A 12,938-nucleotide genomic window follows, 5' to 3' on the forward strand; every position below is an offset into this window, starting at 1 on the left:
GGAGCCCAAGATTGCAGTCTTGCTCAGTTTTATTTTGTGCGTACTCAAAAGAAAAAGTTGATTGCTTTCAACTGTTTAGGTTAGAAAGCAAAACTCATCATTGTCACCTTGGCAATCCATTTGACATTTCTGCAGGCCCAAGGAGGCTGGATAGTATCTAAAAATATCAACATTTATTCTTCGGATTTTTTCCTAGGGTTATTTGAGAACACAAATTAAGATGATGTTACAATAGCAGGGGATTAAGTATAAAAGATAGCATCTCTGTGATGAAAGGTATATACAAAGGGGGCTGTTTCAAAGCATTCATGGAAATAGAATTAAAAGATAGTGGCGTTAAAGGGCTCAAGTAGAAAGTGCTTTGAAAAACGATGATGGAAACATGTACAAATGTGCTTGATATAATTGGAGTAAGGATTTTTAGAAGTGCTATAAGAGCCCTCAATAAGATGATTTATGAAAATAATAATAATGGAATTTTTTCCTAAGAACTTTTTGAAGCCCCTTTTTAAATTCCAAATATTTTCATATTTCCTCAGAAAGTTAAAAGTAGATTTGACTTAGGCGCTGTCAGTTCCGCTCTTATGTCTGTACCCCGAGAACTAAAGTCAGGACTCCAACCACTGCCTACACACCAACATCCACTGTAGCAGTGCTCACAGCGGCCAAGAGGTAGAAAGGCCACGTGCCCATCGGCAGACAAATGGATGGACACGCCGTAGCCATGTCGTGGAGGTGGCCTTCAAATAGCTGTCCTTTTGTACTTGGCCTCTTTCACTTCTCATAGTATTTTCAAAGTTCATCTCTGCTGCGGAAGGTATCGCGACCTTATTTCTCCTCCTCACTGAGGACTATTCCAGGGGATGGCTGTGCTACATTTTGTTCATCCACCTAAGTGGAATGGCTAGAATGGCAAATTCAGAGAAACAGAACACAGAGTGGGGGTTAGCAGGCCCTGGGGGCAGGAGAAATGGATGGCGTTACTCCGTGGGCAGAGCTTCAGAGTGAGGTTGTGGGGCAGTGAGTGACTTCAGTGGCACTTCCAACCATAGCCTTCGTAACTCCCACCAAGTGACAGGGATACCCACTGCCATCAACTCCAAGCAGCCCTGGGGGACCATGGGGAACTGTGCCTCAGGGTTTCCAAGTCTGTGCATCTTTAGGGAAGGAAGCAGGCAGCCTTGTTTTTCTCCAGAGGAGCAGCTAGTGGATTTAAACCATCACCCTTGTGGTTATAGCAGCCCAGTGCCTAACCCACAGCGCTGCTAGGGCACATGAAACGACTAGGTCAGACTATACAAATAGGACTTGCTGGTGGCCCACGTAAGGGGACTGAATAGCTGGCTAATAATGTAAATCAGGTGCCTGGCACCCTTGAGGGGGTGGGATTGGGCAAATATGGTGTATGGGGATTGGTCAGTTTTGCTATCCCTCTAGGCTGGAAAGGGGGTCTCCCAACCACCAAGAGAGAAAAGCCAAAAGCAAATGTAGGGTGTCCTTTGGAGCCAGGGATGCTGTGTGGAGAATCTCTGCAATCCAGGAGACAGGGCTGTAACACCAGCGATGGTGAGAAGCAGAGAAAGGGCAGCAGCCAAGGTAGCCGAACCCAGAGACTGGCATGAGGCCGAGCGACCGGCTCCTCCATCCACACCTGCAGAATGCGGAGTGCCTTCAGACAGGAGGCTTGCTCGAAGGAGTGAGGGGACCTCTGGGCATGTGACAGGGCTGGAAATGGGCTCCGGCCTCTGAGCACATCAGCAGAGCTCAGAGGGCTTTGGGACACTTGTGCGGAGGCCAGACTGAGGGCCCCAGAACCACAAAGCTGGGCTGGCAGGATGAAGAGACTGTCTTCACCCAAGTACTTCTCCTGAGCTGTTCCTGATCCTGAGTTGGGAACTTGTTACTTCGCTCATAAACCCCATAATCGGGAGTCTTGTCTTAGAAGTTCTGTGTGGCCATGGTAATTAATTCTTTTCTTTTTTTCTATCACTTTATTGGAGGCTCACACAGCTCTTACCACAATCCGTCCATCTATCCATTGTGTCAAGGACATTTGTATATTTGTTGCCATCATCATTTTCAAAGCATTTTGTTTCTTCTTGAATTGTTAAACCTAGCTGAGAGGATGAGGGTGCTGTAGGGGGGTGGTGGCTGGACTCAGAACTGGTGAAAAGGTTGTCGGGTGGAGGCATGTCTGACCTTGATCGCGAGCTTTCTCTTCTCCCGAGCCCCCTGTGAAGCGAGAGGAGGTGACACAATGCCTCTGCCACGCAGTGGGCAGCAGTGATGAAAGAGGAACATCTAATGGCTGACATTGTGACTATTGTCGCGTGCGGTGTTGGATTGGAGCAGAAATAAAGACAGACATGGGAAATGTTGTTTCACACCAGCAAAGGGTGGACACCTCTGGGGTGTCGTGCCGAAGGCTGCCCTGCACGGTATTAGAATCTCCTGCCAGCTAGGGCAATGGTCAGTAACATGGATGCACGTCCTCAAAGCACACAGGAACGAGGGAGCAGATGAGCACTAGGTTCTCACAGCAAACGGCCTCCTCCGGAGACTGGGGGGTGTTAGTCCTTGAGAAAGAGCACAGCGCCCTCGGGCAGCTCCTGCTCCCAGCACCGCAGCCCAGCCGCCTGCAACTCCCTGATTTGCGAGGGGCATCTGGTGTCCATGGAAACACTCCACTGCCCCCAGCCTCTGTTAACTCCTTCGGGGCCAGCATAATGTAATGAATGCCATTAAAATGTGTGCTGGAAACGATGAGAGGACAAGTTTTGTGTGACTTTATCACACTCAAAAAGGTGAATCCATTTTCGTATGTAAGAATTTGAGAAGTGACGTCAGCATGTGCAGCGGGCAGTGGCGCCATGACCACTCTGTTGCTGGCCCATCCTCCTTGGCCTGTTCTTTTTGTCTTGACGCTGAAGGGCTCATTAGCATCTTCTTCGCCTTGTTTTAATGATTGTGGAAACCATTCCAAATGCAATGTTACACTTGCCTCTTAATGTTCCAGTTTTAATTTTCCGAGTGGAAACAGACCTTGGGTACATGTCAGTGTCTATCAAGTCTAGACGACTTTGCACATCGCGTCCCTGGATTTTGACACTCGGCACGTTTGAGGCCGGCCAGTGCAGCGTGCTGAGTCAAATGCACTGGCTCCGAAAGGTGAATTAAAATTACAGATGATGGATGTGTTTCTCCTCTGGCCTTTGGGGTTACACATTTTAAACCTACTTGGTACCTCACTGGCTCATCTTAGGCGGGTAGCTACTCTTCTGTCTATGAAAGGTCAGGTTTGGAGGGTGACCGATGGTAAAAAGCAGTGGCCCCTGAGAGTCACAGCAGCACACAGTTGAGGCTAGATCCGTTACTTGCAGTTTAAATAGTGGCTTTTGATTTGAGGAATGATGACCATGATTCTGGTCTCGGACCCCCAGCTGACCTGTTCCAGATGAGCTTTCTCAGCAGGGCGAGTGGCCAGGCTTTCAGGCAAGTGGCCAAGGAGGGGCTCGTGGGTAGTGGATGCCTGGGGGCCTCTGAGGAGGGAGGGAAAGGACACCTGGACAGGGTCATGCTAGAGTGGCAGAGTGGTGGAAATGGGCAGTCCGGCTATGAGGTTGTCTCCCTAGTGAAGGTACGAGACGGTGAAGACCACACGGCAGAACTGGTCTGAGCAGGGCTCAGGATTAGGAAGGTGGTGAGGGTCCCCAGGATCCTGGGGCGATTGCCTGGTTCCTGGCTTCACGGATTGGCTGCTGCCATTGACTCCCTGTGCTGCTTTCCCGTTCAATATGTTGTCATCTGACAGAGCTTCTACAAGAGCCAAAGGAAGGTGCTTCCCAGGAGTCCCTGCCAAGGGGCTCCTTTCCTTAATCATGGACTCTGGACTCCTTTTCTCAGCGGGCCTCCCTGACTTTAGTTGTATTACTGTATCAAGCTCTGACTTGATCGGAACTAGGGGCCATAAATATGCAAGATGTATCCCTGCTGATGTCAGATGGATCTTGGCTGAAAGCAGAAGATACCAGAAAGATGTTTACTTATGTTTTATCGGCTACGCCAAGGCATTCGACTGTGTGGATCATCACAGACTATGGGCAGCCTTGGGAAGAGTGGGAGTCCCAGAACACTGCACTGGGCTCATGCAGAACCTGTACCTGGGTCAACAGAACAGTGGGATACTGCGTGGCTTAAAATCAGGAGAGTGTGCATCAGGGTTGTGTCTTCTCGCCACACTTATTCTGTCTGTATGCGGAGCGAATAATCAGAGAAGAAGCTGGATTCTGTGAAGAAGAATGTGGCCCCAGGTTTGGAGGAAGGCTCATTAACAACCTGCGGTGTGCAGATGACACAACCTTGCTTGCTGAAAGTGGGGAGGACTTGAAGCACTTCTGATGAAGGTCAAGAATTGAAGCCTTTAATGCGGATTCCAACTCAATATAAAGAAGACGAAACTCTTCACAACTAGACCAGTAGGTAACATCATGACAAATGCAGAAAAGATGGAAGTTGTCCAGGATCTCATCTCGCTTGGATCCACAATCAGTGCTCATGGACACTGCAGTCAAGAGAGCAAAGAGTATATCACATTGGATAAATCTGCTGTATAAAACCTGAGTTTGAGAAGCGAGGATGTTACTCTGAAGACTGAGATGCGCCTAACTCGAGGCAGGGTATTTTCCCTCGCCTCGTACGCATGTGAAAGCTGGCCTTTGATTCGGGAAGACTGCAGAAGAATCAGTACATTGGAAGGGTGGTGCTGTGGGCGAATATGGAAAGTACCTCAGACCGACAAAAGAACAGACAAATCTGTCTCGGGAGAAGTAAAGCCAGCATGCTCCTTGGAAGCACAGATGGGCAAGGCTGGCTCAGATACTTGGGACATGTTGTCAGGAGCGACCAATGCCTAGGGAAGGCTTGGAAAAATTGAGGAGCAACAAAGAAGAGGAAGATGCTCCACGGGCTGGTTTGGCACAGTGGGTGGAAGGCTAACAGCTGGAAGGCTGGCGCAGGGCTGCACTGCTTGATGCCGCTTCCCTCTAAGTTGGAACCCACTCCAGGCCACCTAGCCGCAGCCACATCCATCGGGAAGTGTCGGTGGAGTTCTAGAAAGGGAGCTGCCTTGGAGTCTTTTCAGACAATCTAGCCCTGGAGCTTTGAACCACGTTTCAGCTGTGAGTCACCAGTGGTCCACACAGTGCGTGTTTTGCTGAAAGGGTAAATGAGGTCTCTTTAAAGGCCAGTTCAGAGCCCTGTTGTGCTGGCCGCCTCAAACAGCAAGAGCCTCTTCTCCCGGGAAGCCTAGCACATTAAATCATTAATTGCTCTCCGTGTCTCCATAGCATCAGCATAATGATGGGACAGGATGAGGCCAAGGAGAATCCGTAATCCCGGGCACAATGGCCTGGTGTTTAGGCAGACTGTTTCTAGTTGGTAAATCCTATTGACCCGTCCCTCCAGATTGTTTTGGGTTTGTTTTTTAATGCAGATAGACTCTTCTATCAAGCCCATGGACCTTAATGACCCAGTTCTCCTCCCCTGTCATATTGAGCCTTGGGGCTTTTTTGTGTTTGGGACTGTTGTAAAGACAGCTGCTGCTGACATTTGTGTTCACTTAGCCTTTTGCTTTTTGAGAATTACTTCCTTAGGAGACATTACCGAATGTGAGACTCCAGTCAAAAATCAGAATATTTTTCTCATTCTTTGCTACATGTTGCTTTACTGGTTTCCTAAAAGGGTATTAGCAGCTTAAAGAGCCATGTATTTTTTCATCATTTTATTGGGAGCTCTTACAGATATTATAACAATCCACAATTCAAGTAAATCAAGCACAATTGTGTAATTGCTGCCACCATCCATTTCAAAACATTTTCTTTCTTCTTGAACCCTTTGAACTCTTGGCTTTCTCTCCTCCCTCCCCCACCCTGCCTCCCAGGAAATAAAGATGTTCTGCGTGATCACATACATGGCAATATATATCTATATACCGCCCAGTGCCTCCACTCTCCTACAGGTCCGTCCTTCGCTCCCCTCCGTGGGCTGTCCAGCCACCATCGCTACGGGTTCACCCTTTCCCTTCCTTCCCCGCCTTTCTTCCCATGCCCTCAGGGAATCATTACTCCTGTTACTATTTCTTAAGGATTTATCTATATTGGATTTCATGCATAGAATTATCTTAATTATACAAATGAACATGCAGGTATAACAAGATTAATGAGGTAAAACTAAGACTATAAAAGTAAGGGGAGGAGATATCAAAGAACTGGAGGATAAATATGTGTATCATCACTGTTAACTGCAGCCTGGCTATATCATCCAAGGGCCATCTTTACTGATTCATGAATTTCACTGAGATTTCTCCCTCTGGTGTGACTTATCCATTAATACCCTTCAAAGAACAAATTCTTTCACAATTAGCACGACACCCAGAAGTTCTGATGCCTTTTCTCACCCGTCTGCTCTGAGATCAGAGGGTGTCGGTGTCCCTGTTGACTGGCGCCCGCAGTGATCTGCCTTCATTTTCAGATGGCCTCACGCCCCTGACGGCTGTGAACCTGCTCACCCAGCAGGAGGTCCCCGTGGTCATCGTGGCCGAAGCAGACTTTGAGGGCTCTCTGGATTCAAGAGTAGGTAAGCAGGGTTATGCATTTTACAGTCCTCTTGTTTCCTGGTCCGTATCATTTATTTTTTTATTTTTTTAAAAACTCTTTATTGGGGGCTCTTACTTCTCTTATCATAATCCATACATACATCCATTGTGTCAAGCACATTTGTAGATATGTTGCCATCATCATTTTCAAAACATTTTCTTTCTACTTGAGCCCTTGGTATCAGCTCAAATTAGCCCAGATGTCCGAAATTAGTCCATATGTCTGATACCTGTCTATAAATGCCTCTTCAGACTCATGCAACAAATACAATGCTGCTGAATGCAGGAAGACCACAGGCTAGTGGGTGGAGAGTCTTGTGGATCCAGTGGTGGAGAAAGCATCTCAGCGCTGGCATGGGTCTCCACGTGGCTCCTTCAGCTCCGGGACTCTGGCTGGGATCAGCCTGGCTCCAGGTGTCTTGTCAGTAGAAGGATTAAGCAGAGATAGAGTGTGTGTCCAGCCTCCAGGGAGGAAGACAGGAGTTCCCAGAATCCTCAGGAGAAGGCCACGCCCACACAGAGGCCTCACTGGCTATGGCCTGATTGACAGGCTAGGCTCCACCGCTTTGCTCAGGTTGACAGGAGATCATGGAACTGCCATAGCGACCATTCCTCCCATTGCCTTCATGCGTTTGATAATGAGTAAGTTTCTGAAGGTGGAGGCAGGGTCCACAATAGAGGAAGTCCTGTGGCATGGCCCCCCACACCCCTACCCTGCCCAGCTCTTTCAAGAAGACTGACCCAATATCGAGAGTTCTGAAGAGGACGACAAAGGCCGACTTTTCCACTGTGCACAGGAATTGTCTGTCCTGGTGTCTTGGTTTCTTTCGCTGATATAAGTCACATTGGTAAATGGCTGCTTCATGCCCTCCAACGAGAACAGAAGCGGAGATGCACAGAGAGCCTCGTTCCACCTGCATGGCTCCAGCTGGTCCCCAGGGCTCTACCATGGGCGGGGGTGGGTGGGGGGGTGCCCTGTGCCCCGCCCTGCGTGGCCACGGTGTTTCCTTTCAGCCAGTGCGCTGTCTGGTTGGAGTCGTGACTCTCTCCCCTGCCTGGCTGGCCGTCGGTGTTGTTCTGGACTGGCAGTTGCTGGCCTTGTCACCCTCATCCCTCTACTCGTCACCCTCTCGCTGACGTTGGGTTCCTTTCAGTGGATGCAGGTTCCCCGCAGTCACGCCCGGAACACCACACGTGCTGCCACCGCCTGACACCCCAGAGCCTCAAGTCACACTGGAGAGAGTGAGGGCGTGGCTCTCCAGTGCCAAGCACATGAAGTGTTGAGGCTGCCCCACGGGTGTTGCAGGAGGGCTGTGCCCCCCTCCCCCTCCCCAGGGTGTCCAGGCCCTTTTTCCTATGGCCCCTCAGACCACTCAGACCATCACAGGACATGAACTGACTGCACCGCCCCTTTAGGACGGCACCACAGTGACCCTGCTGTACAAGAAAGTCGGCGGTTCTGACAGGTGACCCTGGAGCAGGAGTCCCCAACCAGGGACAATTTTGCCAGCAGGGAGGTAGGGCAATGTCAAGAGGGATTGACAGCGAAGGCATTGCTCAGGTAGGGGCCAGGGGTGCTGGCCAACATCCTGCAGTGTACCGGGCAGCCCTCCCCACAAAGGGTGATCTCCTTTGAGAGGGCACTAGTGCCAAGGTAGAGTCAGAACTAACCACAACAGCACGGGAACACCCCACCCACCCCCTCACCTGCCCGGTCGTCGTGCGTGCTGGCTGCATTGCTCTGGTGTGGGAAGCCACCGTCACCGGCATTTCAAATACTAGCAAGTCGGCCGTTGTCCGCGGTTTCAGCAGAGCTTCCAGGCTGACGGATGAGGAAGAAAAGCCTAGGGGTCTACTTTTGAAGATGTACCAACGAACACCAGGCTTCCTTTCTTTGGACACATCATTACCAAAACAAACTCACCGCCATGGAGTCAATGCCAACTCCTAGCGACCCTGGAGGGCAGGGTAGAACTGCCCCTGGGAGTTGCTGAGACTGTAACTCTTTACAGGAGCAGAAAGCCCAGTCTTTCTCCAGAGGAGCAGCTGGTGGTTTTGAACTGCCAACCATGGCAGTCAGCGGCCCCACGAGTAACCACTGGGCCACATCATTCGGAAGGCTCAGTTGCTAGAGAAGGGCATCATGTTGAACGAAGCAGAGGGCCAGCAAGACCAAGGAGACCCTGGTGAGATGGATGGGCACGGTAGCCCCCCACTGAGGACTTGACCATGTCAGCCACCATGAGGAGACTCGGGGCCCGGCAGTGCCCCGTTACGTTATATGGTCAGCTGGTCTGAAGCTAGCTAGCTAGCCATCTAGGAGCCGCCCAGACTGGGCTCCACGTTCCCGGGAAGTGAGTGTCATGGGGCTGTGTAAGTGTTAGCGTTTGAAAAGGCAGCGAGCCTCCTTATGAAAGCTGGAGCCGGGTGCCTGTGCTGCCAGTGACACTGGCTGGTCGGCTCTTTGGTAAACCGGGTGCTCCGTGTCTCTTCTCTGCATAGGAATTCCCAGCACCAGCTCAGAAGACGCCGCCCTGGCCCAAACATTAGGTCTGCCCTACACCGAGGTGGTTGAAACGTTGCCAGACGGCACCGAGAGACTAGTCAACTCTGCCGAGGTGGGTGCCACAGGCCTCAGAATCAATCCGCATCTAAACCCGTGGACTTGACTCGTTCCGATGCCAGTGTAACCTTACTCCTTCGCTCGACCTCCCGTGCCTGACAGTCTGGCCGCCTCATTTCTTCCCTCGTATCTTTTTCCGAGACAAACTCAAAGTCGAGTGCGATCCCAGGATGATAGATCCGTGAAGCGGTGAGGGTATTTTTTGTTTATTTATTTATTTATGTTTTAGTTCAAGGACTGTTTATTGGCCTTTAGGATTGTTTTCTGGCCAAGTCTGATGGGGTGCCAAGCCCGGGCCCAAAGTCTATTTTGGGTACTCCCTCGGGACTTCCTAGCTCTGCTCCCCTTGCTGTTCTGTTGCACACCCGTAGTGTTTCGCCTCGGTGTGGTGGGGTCAGATGGAGTGCAATCCCCACACTGTGTCTCAGTGTTGTCCCCTGTAGGGCTATGGGTCAGTGAGGGATGTCTGTCTCATAGTGGGGCCGGCCATATGGTCCTCTCTGTGGATTGGCTGCTCTGAGCAGGAATATCGTCCTCAAGGCTTGGTGGGCCAGGATGTGCTCCACTCTCTCTTCCTCCCCCTCCATTTGCTCCCGTGTGCTCTGATCAGACACGTCCCTCTCCCTGAGCCGTAGCTTCCGTGCTGTCCTCTGAAGTGAATTCTTCTGGGGGAAGGGGCAGGTGTCTGAAGTGGTGAGGTTTTTATTTGGGGAAATCTGCGAGAGGAAAATCACCTCTCTCAGGTAGGCTGGGTCTTTGGGAGAGATGACTGACATTGTTCTTCGGAGCGATCACAGTTCTTCTCAGATGACTTCCTCCCTTCCTTCCGCCTAGTGTACGTCATGCACAATAAGTACACAGAGGACTTAGGAGCCAGGTTTATGTGGTAAAGGTTCTCTCTTATTAGGAGCCCTGGTGGCACAGTGGTTAAGTGCTTGGCTATTAACCCGCAGGTCAGTGGTTCAAACCCCCAGCGACTCCATGTGACAGGCTGCGTCCACCAAGATGATGGTCTTGGAAACTGGGGCAGGCAGTTCGGTCCTGCAGACTCACTGTGAGTCGGAACGGCAGTGGCCATCTCCAGTAACAGCAGCACTAGGAGGCTGTAACCCGACGGGACTGAGCCCGGCCTCGATGTGAAGCTAGGCAGGAAGTCTGATAGGAGAGGGAGGTTAGGGGAGGGTGGGAAATGGCTTAGAGAACTGACCCTCTGTCTGAGCACACACACCAGAATTACCCGGTAGCCTTGTTAAAACAGATCAACGGACTCCCACCCCAGAGATTCTGATTCCGTGGGTCGTGGGTGGGATCTCAGAATGTGCATTTCCAACAAGTTTCCAGGTGCTGCTGCTGTTGCTGCTGGTCCAGAGACCACCTTTTGAGAATTGCTGCCTTCGACCCTCTGCTACTCAGCTGGGTCCCTGGGCCAACGCAGAGGCACACACCACCACCCCACGCCCCCACCCCAGGCTAATAAGATCCCCCAGGTGACTCCTGTCACGTGAAAGTTTGAGAAGCTTTCCTAAACTTGGCTGCACTTCAGAAACTGCTGGCAATGTTTTCTGCAAATACTGTACTACTGACACCCAAGTGCTACCGCCGTGTATTCTGATTGGATGGATTTGGGGAGGAGGCATGGCCTGGACCGTAAAAGTGTGCCATGCCCCAGATGAGTGTAGTGTCGAGCTGAGTTGGGTACTGGCTTAGGGTAGTGGCCCTACACCTGGCTGCCTCTGAGTCACCTGGGAGGTGTGTACCGGCCTCACTCTACAAGACCCTGATTCACTTAGAATCTAAGTTTAGACATGAGAGCCAGGTCTTTCAGGCTTGGGAGCCCCTGGCACTGGATCTTAAGAGTGAGACAAAGGTGACGGCCAGGTCATCTCCCCCCCCCCCAGGAGTCACGTTCTGAGGATGGCATATTTGCACCTTCACTTCATAGACTGTGAGATCCCCAGACGTAAGTCAGGCACTACAGTATCCATTGGAAGCTCTGTTTGGAGACCCCGTTGAGCAGGCTGCTTGGAGGTGGAGTGGAGCCAAGTCCAGAGGTCACAGAAGGGAGCCCAGACCAAGAAAGGGACTCTTGTGACCAACATCAGGCTGATGAGGGACCCAAATCCTCGGTCTAGGCTCTGAGCCTTCGGTACACCTCCTGGCTCCCGCCAGACAGCTTCGTCTAGTCTGCAGTGGCCTGGCTGTAGGCTGAACATAAAGGTAAAGGAGCCCTTTCTGTGGACGGACGGAGAAGAGGGTGGCAGGCTCCTCCCATCTGCCAGTGCTTAGCACACGGGATAACCCATCATCGATGGGGCAGACTTTATCTTGTTGTAGCCGTTTTATTGACATAACTCACATAACATACAACTCAGTGGTTTGAATAGCTAAAAAAAAAGTGGGGGAGTTGTGCAGTCATCACCCCAAACCGTTCTAGAGCCCTTGATCGATGTACCTATGGAGCAGCGAGGCTTTGATTGTCTGCATCCAACGTAGATGACTGAGTCTCTGGGGCTAGGATGTAGGCATCTATATTTGGCCGGGAGTGGGGTGGGGGGGTACAGAACAAAACAGCCTCCCAGAGCATCAGGGGGCCACTGGGTAGAGAACTCTGTACCTTAGGGGACACTTCACTTACTTGAGACTGTTCATAAAAAGGGGTGCATTTAGCAAATGTAGCTAGCCTGCTTGCTTTTTATGCTGCATGAGCACAAACTGTTTGATGTCAGGAGCCAGGTCCTTCTGGTCTTTCTGTGCCCCACCCCCCTTTCTCCCTAAGGTGCCTAGCACATAGTAGGTGTGCAGTATGTTTCCGCTGAACCGGTCCCGGGGCCCTCTGCCCAGGTCATGAGTGAGCCATGCTGCCTGGGCTTTTAGAACTCCTTTGGTTCTCTGAAAAGCCTCGGGCAAAGGAGTCTCTCCCCGGGGCTCTTCGTGTCTATAAAATGAGAGCATTTAAACACGCAGCCAACACGTTTCTGCGCCATCCAGCTGAGGTCTCAATTCAATCCATTCCCTTCTTGCCTGGATGCCATCTGTTAGAATAAGACTGAATGCCCCCCCCCCCCCAGCTGTATAACTTAAAGGGAAGGAGGGCAAAAAAAACCCTGACTTGATGTTCCTGGACTGAGGAGATGACACTGATCATCTGGGCCCCTGTGGATGTCACTGGCCCACAGAGCCAGGGCCAACATCCCCAGCAGGCACAATGCTCATGGCCCGCGGTGTTTTGTTTTAAGTCATTTTGTTGGGGGCTCATACAACTCATCACAATCCATACATCCATCCATCGTGTCAAGCACAATTGTACATTTGTTGCCATCATCATTTTCAAAACATTTTCTTTCTACTTGAGCCCTTGGTATCAGCTTCTCATTTTTTCCCCCGACTCCCTCAGGAACCCTTGATAATTTATAAATTATTAATTTTTCATGTCTCATGCTGACCAATGTCTCCCTTCACCCACTTTTCTGTTGTCCGTCCCCCTGGGAGGGGTTACATGTAGATCCTTGTGATCGGTTCCTCCTTTCTCCCCACCTTCCCCTTAGACTCCTGGTATCTCTACGCTCAATATTGGTCCTAAGGGGTTTATTTGTCCTGGATTCCCTGTGTTTCTAGCTCTTTTCTGTATATGTGTACATCCTCTGGTCTAGCCAGATTTGTATG

At 50.8% G+C, this 12,938-nt stretch overlaps 1 protein-coding gene across 1 annotated transcript in view; it reads left to right on the plus strand.

Moving 5' to 3' along the window:
- The window catches only part of LARS2 (leucyl-tRNA synthetase 2, mitochondrial), a 165,670-nt gene that overhangs the window by 101,047 nt on the left and 51,685 nt on the right, over positions 1 to 12,938 (plus strand). Inside the window, exons 8-9 of the mRNA XM_045297697.1 lie at positions 6,474 to 6,633; positions 9,155 to 9,270. Of these exons, the coding sequence (XP_045153632.1) occupies positions 6,474 to 6,633; positions 9,155 to 9,270 (276 nt within the window). The remainder of the gene's footprint in view (positions 1 to 6,473; positions 6,634 to 9,154; positions 9,271 to 12,938) is intronic.

This window comes from Echinops telfairi, unplaced genomic scaffold (genome assembly GCF_000313985.2).
Source record: "Echinops telfairi isolate 266 unplaced genomic scaffold, ASM31398v2 ScPeMD7_7420;HRSCAF=8458, whole genome shotgun sequence".
Lineage (NCBI taxonomy): Eukaryota > Metazoa > Chordata > Mammalia > Afrosoricida > Tenrecidae > Echinops > Echinops telfairi.